The sequence below is a fragment of the Lepus europaeus genome, chromosome 8 (assembly GCF_033115175.1).
Source record: "Lepus europaeus isolate LE1 chromosome 8, mLepTim1.pri, whole genome shotgun sequence".
Classification (NCBI taxonomy): Eukaryota; Metazoa; Chordata; class Mammalia; order Lagomorpha; family Leporidae; genus Lepus; species Lepus europaeus.
In genome coordinates, this window is record NC_084834.1 from 34,184,659 (window position 1) to 34,197,454 (window position 12,796).

Sequence of the window (12,796 nt, forward strand, 5' to 3'; positions counted from 1 at the left end):
CAGAAACTTTCTGAAGTACCCTCACATATTTAAAAATAATTTTTCTTCATCTGACAACTCTTCCATTCATAATCACCACTACCCCTAACTCAATACCCCTGGATCCCATTCCTATTTGAAGGATCATAAATGTAACACATGTACACTGATTATCCTTCATTATTTGCCATTATTCAAATTATATGATTGTCTTCCATTTCTTGAGCCAGTTGTGCAACACACCGTCAGCACAACATATGAAGATAAAGGGATCATTTGAAAAATAACATTAGACATGGATTTCAAAATTTAAACACTAAAAGCAACCTATCTTTAAATTCTATTTTCCATGAATTTTCTGAGGCACTCTCATAACAAAGGGTCTGGGAACTCTTTATGATAGGAATATTCTAGGCATTTTATGACAAAATGCTAAAACTTCTAGGAAAGCATAAACAAAATGTGAACATTCGCCCAAATGTAGGTGTGGTTGTTCTAACTCCTGATCACCTTCTAAGAGACTTGAGCCTGTGAACTCAAACCCTAGAGAAATGGAAGACAGCCAGGATGCTGTCCTTGCAGTAATGATGCCCTGCAATTAGTTTCCAGTTAACGGGACCTTTCAATAAACCTCAGTTGCAACCAAAGAACTATCAACCATGACAAGGAACATCTACTGTAGGCTGGTCCATTATAGAAAGAGCAATTAACAACCCCACTGTTTGCCTCTCCCCACATACAGACAACAACCCATTTGGGAAGGAGCATGGGGATGTAACATACTTCCTTAGTCAATAATCAAGTGTTCTTCAATTTTCAGTAAGGTATTTATTCTCTTTCAATGTAATTGATAACTAGACATAAATCTGAATTGTTTAAATCTGACTCAATGCCATGTACTCAACCTGCAAGAAATATATAAACCCTGTAACCAAGCAGGCTTGTAGAAATGACAGCTCAGGCAACTGAGTAGTTGTTTCTGGATTTAAATCCTCAGACTAGCTGAATAAACTTCAACTTTGATTTTTCAACCAGACTCTTGATTTTTCAGTTAACAGGCCTAAAATTAGGGTTTGGAGAGGAAGTGAGCTCAGCTGACAATGGAAAGACATTTTTAATGTTCTAGACTTCAACATTAGAAAATGTCAAGAGTAGACATTTTTAAGTGTAGCACTCTCTCATTTTAACGTTGGAATTTTTAAAGTTTTTAATATTTTTCAATTAGACGCCAGTAACAAATACCTTGTTCTTTTAATTTAGGGAGCAGTTTGTCTAATACAACCATTTTGCCACTGTTGGTAACTAGATGCATATCTGTTGTGTAAGGTGGACCAGGCTCAGCTCCATCAAAGAGATACGGATGATTACAGCATTTCCTCAATTGCATCAGGATGTTCAATAACCTCATTTTGTCCATCTTCCCTGCTGAATTTAGGATATCTATATCCTTCATTAATATCCGAGTATACCTGTTAAGAAAAAAATATTTTAAAGGAAATATGTAAGGGAAAAATAATCTTTTACCAATCCCTTCCCCATCTCAATCCCAAATACCTGTAAGAAACAATCTAACAACTTCCTAGGTGAGATTAGGAATCTAATATTTATAATCACTTTTTTTTCTCTATTGTCTAGTGTTCCTAATACTCTCACTTGTTTTTTAATTGTTTGTTGGTTTTTTTGAGAAACAAAGGGACAAAGAGCTGCCACCTACTGGTTCTCTTCCCAAATACACAAAACCAGCCAAAGCCATGAGCCAGGAACTTGATCCAGGTCTCCCACTTGGGAGGCAGGAACCCAACCACATGAGCTATCACCACTGCCTCCTAGATCTGCACCTTCAGGAAGCTAAAGTCTGAAGCTGGTAGCAGGTCAGAACCCAGGCACTCCAAAACAGGATTGTGGGCATCCTAATAAAAAGCTCAATTACTGAGTCAAGCACACAACCCTAGTTTATAGTTTTTTTGCAACACACAGTACCACTACCAATTAGAAGACACATGCAACCTAGCAACATTTTGATGAATAGACTACATATACAATGTTGGACTCCTAAAATTATATAATCTAATAACTTCAAAGTTGTCATAATATAAACATAACAAAACTGCCTAACAATACATCTCTCAAACCACATTCCTATTGTTAAGTGACACATTACTGTACTATATAACAGGCAGCTGACATAGCATTTTGGTAATAATCCTAAGATCTGAGAAGGGAAAAAGAATCATGAGAAAGTAAGGCATTAAGATGAATATAATGTGATTTAAACATACGTATAAATATATAAGGGAAGATATGAAGCACAGTCATGGGCGAGGGCCAGATCTTAAGAAATCATGAAAGCACACTAAAAACTTAAATTATCCTGAAGGATGAGTAACATGTCAAAACACCAGAATATCATGACTCTGACTCTTCTCAACAAAATATGAGCAACTTAAATGTCTAAGCAAGCATTATTTTAATAGCATAATTTTAATAGAGGGGCACAAAATATTCTTTAGATAGACCTTTCCATGATTCTGATAAAAGTTCAATATATTTAACTAAGAAGGATTTATATTACTTTAGCACTGACTCATGTCTCAGTTCTATTGTTTTAGAGCCATTCAAAACAAGCCTAATACTTTGCTACCCTATAAATGCTTTTCAAAAATGTTCAGGATATTTAGGATTGCCCATCTTCTACTGTGGATCTTTCTTTTCCAAATAACATGCTAAGTTCTCTACATGATATCTTTTAAGTCCTTTCACCAACAACTTTGAAATACTCATAATGAAAATATGGAACTGAATATATCTGATATGGTGAGAACAGCATAAAAAAAAGGTGGCTCCACTTCCCTCCTTTGAACATTACATTTACATTAAAATAAACTAAGGTAATATATATATATATTGTTGACAGGCAGAGTGAACAGTGAGAGAGACAGAGAGAAAGGTTCCTTTGCCATTAGTTCACTCTCCAATGGCCACCGCGGCCGGCGCGCTGCAGCCAGCGCATCACACTGATCCAAAGCCAAGAGCCAGGTGCTTCTCCTGGTCTCTCATGGGGTGCAGGGCCCAAGGACCTGGGCCATCCTCCACTGCACTCCCGGGCCATAGCAGAGAGCTGGCCTGGAAGAGGGGCAACCGGGACAGAATCCGGCGCCCTGACTGGGACTAGAACCCGGTGTGCCGGCGCCGCAGGCAGAGGATTAGCCTATAGAGCCAAGGCGCCAGCCGCTAAGGTAATATATTTTTAAAAGATTGATTGATTGAATGATTTTACAGACAGGAACAGGCAGAGAGAGAGGAAAGTCTTCCATCTGCTGGTTCACTCCTGAGATGGCCTCAACGGCTGGAGCTGGGCCAATCAGAAGCTGGGAGCTAGGAGCTTCTTCTGGGTCTACCACATGGACACAAGGGCCCAAGGACTTGGGCCATCTTCCACAGCCTTCCCAGGCCACAGCAGAGTTGGAAGAGGAGCATCCGGGACTTGAACTGGTGCCCATATGGGAAGCCGGAACAGCAGGTGGCAGCTTTACCTGATATGCCACAGTGCCAGCCCCAAAGTAACATATTTTTTACAGTATCCACTTCACATTGTTGATTCATGTTAAGCTTTCTATCTCCAAAAAGCACTAATATTAAGTCAAGTGGTTTCTAACCTTTTGAATTTCAGCTATCTATGAAATTTTTAAACTAAACAAATTTTAATAATGAATTATAAAAATCAACTTAATTTTGCCCTATAAGTATGTTCAAAGATAGTTACCATGTATCATCACCATTTCACACAGGGTATTTTGCTCTAAAATAAAATTTAAAAAAATCCATCTAGAATGGAGAATCTTTTAAGCTAAATAAATGTAGCAATCTAGAATAAAAGAAAGCACATAAGTATTCTCACAACTCTACAATCAATCTACTCCTTCAGAGGCTAGCACTATTCGATGACTCAGAATTTATGAACCACCAACTTAATCACATATGCCACAAATTTCCTTAAAAAAAAAAAAACAAAAAAAACCCAGGCTTTACAAGAATCCCTGTTTAAATCTCAAATTTAATTTTTGGATTATCATAAATCTTTTATCCTCAATCTGTCATCTAACAGGTCCAAGAGTTTGTATCACAGAGTTGCTGAGCAAGTTCCAGTTTAGATTATATGACCAGAAAACACTTTTCAGGTTGATTTCGATTCAGCATACAAGAATTTCATGAAAAGACTGATAAATCAGAAAAACAAAATACCGTACAAGTGAAAATTAGGGAAAAATCAAGAATGATATCAAACACATACCATTCCCTTTGCATTTTACTAAGACCCACATAGATTTTTACTTCCTTCTTCGGAGGCAAACTTTTTTCAACATCAGCCTTAATTCGACGGAGGAGAAATGGACGCAAAACCTTAGAAAGAAAAAAAAGACACATCCTTACCTGTAATATTACTATTAATTCAGAATCTTAAAATTATCTATTAAATATCTAGGAAAAAATTCTCTGCTTTAGTATCAAAGCAATTTTTAGGACTTCTGCCTTCCAAATATATAATGTACAACTAGGCTTCTGAACAGCAATAATAAGCGGTCATTATTTATTCAATATCTAAATGAGAATAATTTACTATGCTCTCATAAAATACTAAAAGTAATAGTAAATTTTCAAGATAGTGTTTCCAATATTTACTACTTTTCAGGTTTAAAACTAGCTACTAAAATGTAGGCTGTCGCCGGCGCCGCGGCTCAGTAGGCTAATCCTCCACCTTGCGGCGCCAGCACACCGGGTTCTAGTCCCGGTCGGGGCACCGATCCTGTCCCGGTTGCCCCTCTTCCAGGCCAGCTCTCTGCTGTGGCCCGGGAGTGCAGTGGAGGATGGCCCAAGTCCTTGGGCCCTGCACCCCATGGGAGACCAGGAGAAGCACCTGGCTCCTGCCATCGGATCAGCGCGGTGCGCCGGCCGCAGCGCGCTACCGCGGCAGCCATTGGAGGGTGAACCAACGGCAAAAGGAAGACCTTTCTCTCTGTCTCTCTCTCACTGTCCACTCTGCCTGTCAAAAATTAAAAAAAAAAAAAAAAAAAAAAAAAAAAATGTAGGCTGTCTAACACTGCTTAAGGAATGGCTGGGTCCACATCAAAATCTTTGTGGTCAGCTTTTAAATTTACTAACATAAATTATGAAGAAAATACCCGAAGTATACAAATCCCAAGAATCCAATTCAATACATTTTCATTAAGTAAACGTATCTATGTAATCAGCACCTAGGTAAACAGAACACCCTAGAAATCCTTGTGCCCTACCCCAGTCACCAACTCTCTCTCCCTTTCCTCAAGGATAAGCAATACTCTTACTTTCAAATATAATAAATATATTTTAGCCTATTATTTTTAACTTCATGTACACACTCATTCATTATATATACTCCTTTCTATCTGGTTTCCTTTACTCAAAATGTTTTTGAAACGTAAACAAGTTGTATGCAGCAGTTCACTTTAAAAAAACTGTTTTAAAATATCTATAAAGTTAAAATTATCTTTTTTTCTATTTTGTACCATTCTATTCTATTTACCCTCTCTGTTCTATTTACATTGACTTATAAAGATATTAGCTATATCACAAATTAAAAACTGGTGAGAAAAATAATCATCAAAATTTGTGTAATAGCACCATGTAAGGAAACTATAGTTGTATTCAATAATCAACACCAACAGCCAGCCATGTGGAGTGAAGACCTTGTGTCCCACTAACTGCCTTCCAGAATTACCTTGATAAACCCAGGTGAAACTGATGAAGAAACTATCTAGTTAACCCCTAAATTCAGAAATTGTTGTTAAAATATCAGCTATTAAGGTGTATTGCAGAGGGAGTAGGGGCCTTGAGGGTGGTGGTCTGCAGCATTAAAAAACGGATACATTATGTAGGTTACTCATGCCTCGTCATACCCACGCTGACATTTTAATCTGACTTTCATTATCACAGGCACTTATACTGGGAATTTCAGAGTAAGAAGCAAAACAGAGTGGAGAGCAGCTAACAGATCTCTTCTCCCTGACTCCATAAGAGCCTCTTTAAAAGCTACCCTCTAACAAAATAAATAGCAAAGTCAAAACAGCTTGATTTTGTTTTGTGGGTTTCAGTTTGTTTCACCTTTATTACCCACTTATTTATTAAAGGAAAAGTCAACAGCACAGGATTAAGGGGAAAAAAAATAAGAAAAGAAAAAGCAAACTCCTCTGCCCCCCTTTCCACCATTAAGACCACATAAGTGGTCCACAATTCTTCACAAAAGTCAGTCAAATGTTTAGATGCCTGAATGATATTCAAATTAAAATAAAGGTACCTAAAAGATTATTACTTCCAAGGATTTAACAAAAGTCTCAGTACACAAAAATGTTAAAGTGCCTTATAGTTATCTTCCAATCAGGGGTGGGGAACATCTGGCCCATGGGCTATGTAAGTTTCATGAAACCATCTGGTCCAGCCCTGCAAAGGCAACACAGGTGGGACTTAAAATTCAGTAACTCTATAGCAAGCTAATTTTCAAGTTGATAATATTGCATGGCTGGCAAATAATGCTACAAATATCCAGACAGCTCTTGGCAAAAAAAAAAGTTTCCCCACCTAAGACTTACATGAAGAAATATTTGAACATTCATAAGCTTAAATTTCTTTTCCTGATATCCATTACAAATAGGCATTGTGTAAGTAATATAAAGAAAAATGTAAATTTCCAGTCTTAGTGTTTACAATCCACCAGGGAAACACCTGTGTTTCAATAGCTTTTGCAAAGTCCTATACAGCATTAGAATGTTTATTATTAAAGATGGAATACACACTATTGAGTTCCCAGGTCAGCCCCAGCCTGGGTGTTCAAGAAAAATGATGTCACCAAGTCTTGTGCTGGATCAGCAAAAGGGATTCTAGATGTAGTAAAAAATCATAAACACAGACTGGAATTAGCACAGTGTTTGCAGAAAATTTACAGTGGGGCCAGAAATACTACTGAATTAAAGCTTCATAAACAATAAGTGAAACAGAAGTTTGAGTACATTAGAAAGGTCAAGAATGGAGGAAAGCAGCAGGGTGTGATTTTGCAGCAGAGAACATCTGCAATGTCTAGAGACATTTATGAATGTCGCAACTGGAGGCGTATCATTACTAGCATGGAGGAAGGCCAAATGTCAGGGATGCTGTAAACATACCATAACACAACACACAAAACACACAAAAACCACCATCTCACACCAAACAATTACATAGACCAACATGTCTATAGGGTTTGAAAATCACCGTGGAAGGTCATGATGGGCCTTTACAGTGACACATGACATGCTTTTACAAGTTTTGCTTTATTCTGCTTGACCAGGATATCTTAATGTGAAGTCTCTTTTAAAGAAACTTCTTTTGAGGCAGGCACTGTGGCAAAGCGAGTTAAGCTCGTGTCACGTGTTCAAGTGCTTGGCTGCTCCACTTCCTATTCAGCTACCCAATGACATACCTGGGAAAGCAATATAAGACAGACCAAACATTTGGGCTCCTGTCAATCATGTGGGAGACCCAGATGGAGTTCTAGGCTCCCTGGCTTTGTCCTGGCCCAGCCCTGTGTATTGTGGCCATTTGGAGAGTAACCAGCAAACAGAAGACCTGTCTCTCTTTCTCTCTGTAGCTCTCCTTTTCAGGTAGGTAATCAATCTTTAAAGCAAAAACAAAATTTCTTGACCTACCAACTGTCATTTGTGAATTTTCATCAAAAACAAAATCAGAACAACTCTGTTCATAATGCACATATACACAGTGACTAGATTTGACAACAGATGGACCTTTAGCCCTTTCAGAGGTGAATTTATTACAGTCTCACATGGAATTAAAAATCTGTCTGTGGAAGTCATTAAGGAATTCTTTTTTGATTTTTTAATCCTAAGCAATTACCTTTCTCCCTGATTAAATTAGGATTCTATCATGAATTCTAGTAGTAAACCATATACTTCCTATCCACATAAGAACAAACAGGATCAGTGGTATGGTGCAACCAGGTTAAGCCACACTTGCAACACCAATATCCCAGGAGTGCTGATTCCACTCCTGGCTGCACCAGTTCTGACCCAGCTCCCTGCTAATGCACCAGGGAAAGCAGTGGAAGACCAAACTGCACAGCAGCATAATTCAAAAATCTGATTCTAAACCCAGTATGTCTTTTGTTAAAATAAAAATAACCTACCAAGTTGTCTCTTTTTCCCCACTGAAAATATGCTGGGAGTTGGCATTAAGCAGCACGTTAAACCTCCACCTGCAAATGCTGGCATCCCACATGAGAGCTGGTTCAAGTTCTGGCTGCACTACTTCTAATCCAGCCCCCTGCTAATGTGGCTGAGAAAACAGCAGAAGATGCCACCCATGTGGGAGACCTTGAGGGGAGTTCAGAGTCCTGGCTGCAGCCTGGCCCATCCCCAACCATTGCAGCCATTTGGAGAGTGAACCAGCAAATTTGAAGATCCAGCGCACACTATCTGTTTACTCTTTCAAATAAATAAATTAAAAGAAAAAAAGCTTTAACATTACTATAACACACTTACCATATGCAGCCTCTCAACTAGTTTTTGATCCCCAAGGCAGTTGTTTGTATCAAACCAGGAATCAAAATCCTAGATTAACAAATAAATACCTTAAGATCAGACATAATATTAACAACAAATACCATATAATGTCAGTTACAATGATTGCTACAATCAGTACATTTGAGTTTTGATCCATAAAAATCATTTATCTGAAACCACTAATTTTCATGTGTGTCACTGTTAATAATTTGAACAAGTAGTTTAGGCATACTAGTTCCTAAACATTTTTCTCAAAAACATCAAGATGACAAGTTTCAGTGAAAAAACTGGAAACAAGGCAGCTCAGTGGCGAAGCGTGTAAAGCCACAGTATGCAGTGCCAGCACCCCATATGGGTGCCAGTTCACGCCCTGGCTGCTCCACTTTCAATCCAGCTCCCTGTTAATGAGCCTGGGAAAGCAGCAGAAAATGGCCCAAGTGCTTGGGCCTCTGTACCTACAGGGGAGACCCAGAAATTCCTGCCTTCAGATCATCCCAGCTCCAACCATTACAGATATTTGGGGAGTGAACTGGCAGATGAAAGATCTCTCACTCTAACTCTGCCTTTCAGATTAAAAAAAAAAAAAAAAAAAAATGGAAATGACAGCCAAAATATGGACTCAACCTAGGTAACCTTGTCAGATACATAAGAAAATGTGGTATATATACATACAATGGAATATTTATTACTCAGCCATTAAGGATGAGATTCTACCATTTATATCAAAATGGATACATGTTGAGTGAAATAAGCTGGACACAAATACTGTTCCCATATATGTGGGAGCTAAAATTAAAAAAGAAAAAGAAAATGAAAAAACAAGGTGTTGACATTGTGGCATAGCAGGTTAAGCCACCATGTGTGGCAATAACATCCCACATGAGGGCCAGTTCAAGTCCCAGCTGCTCTACTGCCGATCCAGCTCTCTGCTAAAGCACCTATGAAAGCAGAAGATGGCCCAAATATTTTGGAATCTGCCACCCACAGGGGAGACCAAGATGAAGCTCCTGGCTTCAGCTTGGTCCGGCCTTGACAGCTGCAGCCATTTTGGGGGGTGAACCAGCAGATGCAAGCTCTCTTTGTAACTCTGCCTTTCAAATAAATAAATCTTAAAAAAAAAAAAAAAAAAATTGTATGCTATCAGTAGTGCTGTAAATATAGTTTCAAACTATGTTTTACATCTTTGGCAAACCAATGTTTACGAATGATATGCCACTATAGTTTTAATGTGATTACTTTAAAATTTACTGTATATGTGTGAAATGGTCATATTTTCATTATTGTTTTATAGCCCTTGCCTACATTCCTACAGAAATAGTCTTTATATTTTATTTGTTGAATTCTTTAATTACTGAAGGATTAAACCTTTAAATATCATGTAAATAAAAAATAGCATCTCAAAAATTAAAAAAAGAAAAAGGGAGGGTGAGGGGAGGAGAGAATATCATTATATTCTTAGAATTATATTTATGAACTACACTGAATCTGCTCTTTTTATCAATATGTTAATATGAGAACTGATGAAAACTGTGATGTAGTAATTATCATGCATTTGCGGTGATCCTGAGAATCTAATGTATTAAGTCCTTAAATGAAAAAAGAAGAAATGGTTGGAAAGGAAGTCTTAGAGACAGTCAGAAAATGAATATTCTTGAAAAATATCCTTCCTCATTTTCATAAAACCTCAAAAATTAAAATAAAATCACTCCGTAATTTTGCTTTTATGACCAGACTACTCAAATACAAGGTTTCCAAAGCAGTGTCAATTCAAATTTAACTAATACCAAATATGTTATCACTAGTATCTCATTAGTATTTGGGTATGATTCAAACAAGAGCAGTTTCCCAATTCCTACCTTTTGAACCTATGTATTAAATAATCACTTTGTTTTTGAAATTAACATAAGCTCAGAATTCCTTGTTTTAACTAAAACAAAACTTTAATAGATTATACATCATGTATCAATGTAGTAAGAAATTATCTCTAAGATATCAAAATATGTAAAAACTAAAATTGCTTTCAGACTTCAAATACATCTTTTTGTAACACAGACTTCATTTATTCTTTTAAGATCAACCTCAACATAACAACCCATAATGACTGCCCTTTCAGAACTTCAAATTTGTATAAATGGACTAATAACAACATGGAGTTCTTCAAAGCTCCAGTCCCCAGCCCCACTTAGTCGTGGGAACAAAGATTCAAAAATGAGCTCTGGTCCAGAAAAAAACTGTATATACCAATAGCACTCTTCACATACTTTTTATGTTCATAGGTAGAACTGATGGTACAAACAGCTAATCTCACCATTGCTATTACTTTTAAAACTGCAAATAATCGGCTGGCGCCGTGGCTTAACAGGCTAATCCTCCGCCTTGCAGCGCCGGCACACCAGTTCTAGTCCCAGTTGGGGCACCGGATTCTGTCCCGGTTGCCCCTCTTCCAGGCCAGCTCTCTGCTATGGCCCGGGAAGGCAATGGAGGATGGCCCAAGTGCTTGGGCTGCACCCGCATGGGAGACCAGGAGAAGCACCTTGCTCCTGGCTTCGATCAGCGAGATGCGCCGGCTACAGCGGCCATTGGAGGGTGAACCAACAGCAAAAAAGGAAGACCTTTCTCTCTGCCTCTCTCTCTCTCTCACTATCCACTGTCACACACACACACACACACACACACAAAAAACTGCAAATAATCTACAAATGTAAAGATTAGATTGTAATGATTTGTTAAATTATTCTGTAAGAATGGCTAGACAGATTTCATACTTGAAGGCCATCTCTGGGACTTAAACACATAAAATTTTAGACATCCAAATTCACTTCAGGAGTACTTTTACCTAGCACCTTGAAAACAAAAGCTGTCAGGGGCCGGCGCTGTGGCACAGAGGGTTAAAGCCCTGGCCTGAAGCACGAGCATCCCATATGGGCACTGGTTCGAGTCCCAGCTGCTCCTCTTCTGATCCAGCTCTCTGCTATGGCCTGGGAAAGCAGTGGAAGATGGCCCAAGTCCTTGGGCCCCTGCACCCACGTGGGAGACCCAGAAGAAACTCCTTGATTCAGATCGGTGAAGCTCTGGCCGTTGTGGCCATCTGGGGAGTGAACCAGTGGATGAAAGACCTCTCTCTCTGTCACTTTTTTATTTTATTTTATTTTATTTGACAGGCAGAGTTAGACAGTGAGAGAGAGAGAGACAGAAAGGTCTTCCTTCTGTTGGTTCAACCCCCAAATGGCCGCTACAGCCGGCGCTGCGCCGATCCAAAGCCAGGAGCCAGGTGCCTCTCCTTGTCTCCCATGTGGGTGCAGGGCCCAAGTACTTGGGCCATCTTCCACTGCCTTCCTGGGCCACAGCAGAGAGCTGGACTGGAATAGCAACAACCGGGACAGAATCCAGCGCCCCATCTGTGACTAGAACCTGGGGTGCCGGCGCCGCAGGCGGAGGATTAGCCTAGTGAGCTGTGGCACCAGCCTCTCTGTAACTTTTTCAAATCAATAAAATAAACCGGAAAAAAAAAAAAAAAAAGGAAACAAAAACTGTCAACCTAAAGCCACTGAACAAAGTTAGGCTGATATAACTACCAAAGAGGAGTGATAATGTGTCATTCCAGTTAGAGGAAAGAATGATTTAAATGAGATTGAAACCAAAAGGTCCAAAAGTAAATTCTCAGAATGCACAGACAATTTAGTAGGGTTACATTATATTAATCAAACAAAAAACATGAAAAATTAATATTATCTAATGCAGTGCTGAAAAGTAAACCAATTCTATTACAAAACTACATAGCATTAAACAAAACATTATTAACCAAGAAAAAAAATACTTACATCAGCTGAATTAAACACATCTGGCAATAAAAAATTAAGAAGTGACCAAAGCTCATGCAGGTTGTTCTGAAGTGGTGTTCCAGTTAATAACAATCGATTTGTAGTCTTGAATTCCCTCACTATTTCTGACAACTGAAAGAAAATAAACAAATTCATCATCAGAATATTAAGCATATTAAACCACATTCTTAAAGAAAGGTATATCTGATACTGAATTACCTTAGATTTTTCATTTTTGATCCTGTGAGCTTCATCTATAACTAAGTATCTCCAATTAAATTTTTTGAAAACAGACTTTTCTTTGATAAGCATTTCATAAGATGTTACACATACATCCCATTCTCCTGGTAATAAAACGTCTCTGACAAAAGCGGCCTGTGTAGCAAGAGAATTACATCATTGAGAAATCAA

At 38.4% G+C, this 12,796-nt stretch overlaps 1 protein-coding gene across 1 annotated transcript in view; it reads right to left on the reverse strand.

Moving 5' to 3' along the window:
- SMARCA5 (SWI/SNF related, matrix associated, actin dependent regulator of chromatin, subfamily a, member 5) overlaps positions 1–12,796 on the reverse strand; it is a 46,046-nt gene that overhangs the window by 15,830 nt on the left and 17,420 nt on the right. The window contains exons 7-11 of the mRNA XM_062199556.1: positions 12,605–12,760; positions 12,386–12,517; positions 8,544–8,612; positions 4,271–4,380; positions 1,222–1,448 (exon numbers count right to left, since the gene is read on the reverse strand). Of these exons, the coding sequence (XP_062055540.1) occupies positions 1,222–1,448; positions 4,271–4,380; positions 8,544–8,612; positions 12,386–12,517; positions 12,605–12,760 (694 nt within the window). The remainder of the gene's footprint in view (positions 1–1,221; positions 1,449–4,270; positions 4,381–8,543; positions 8,613–12,385; positions 12,518–12,604; positions 12,761–12,796) is intronic.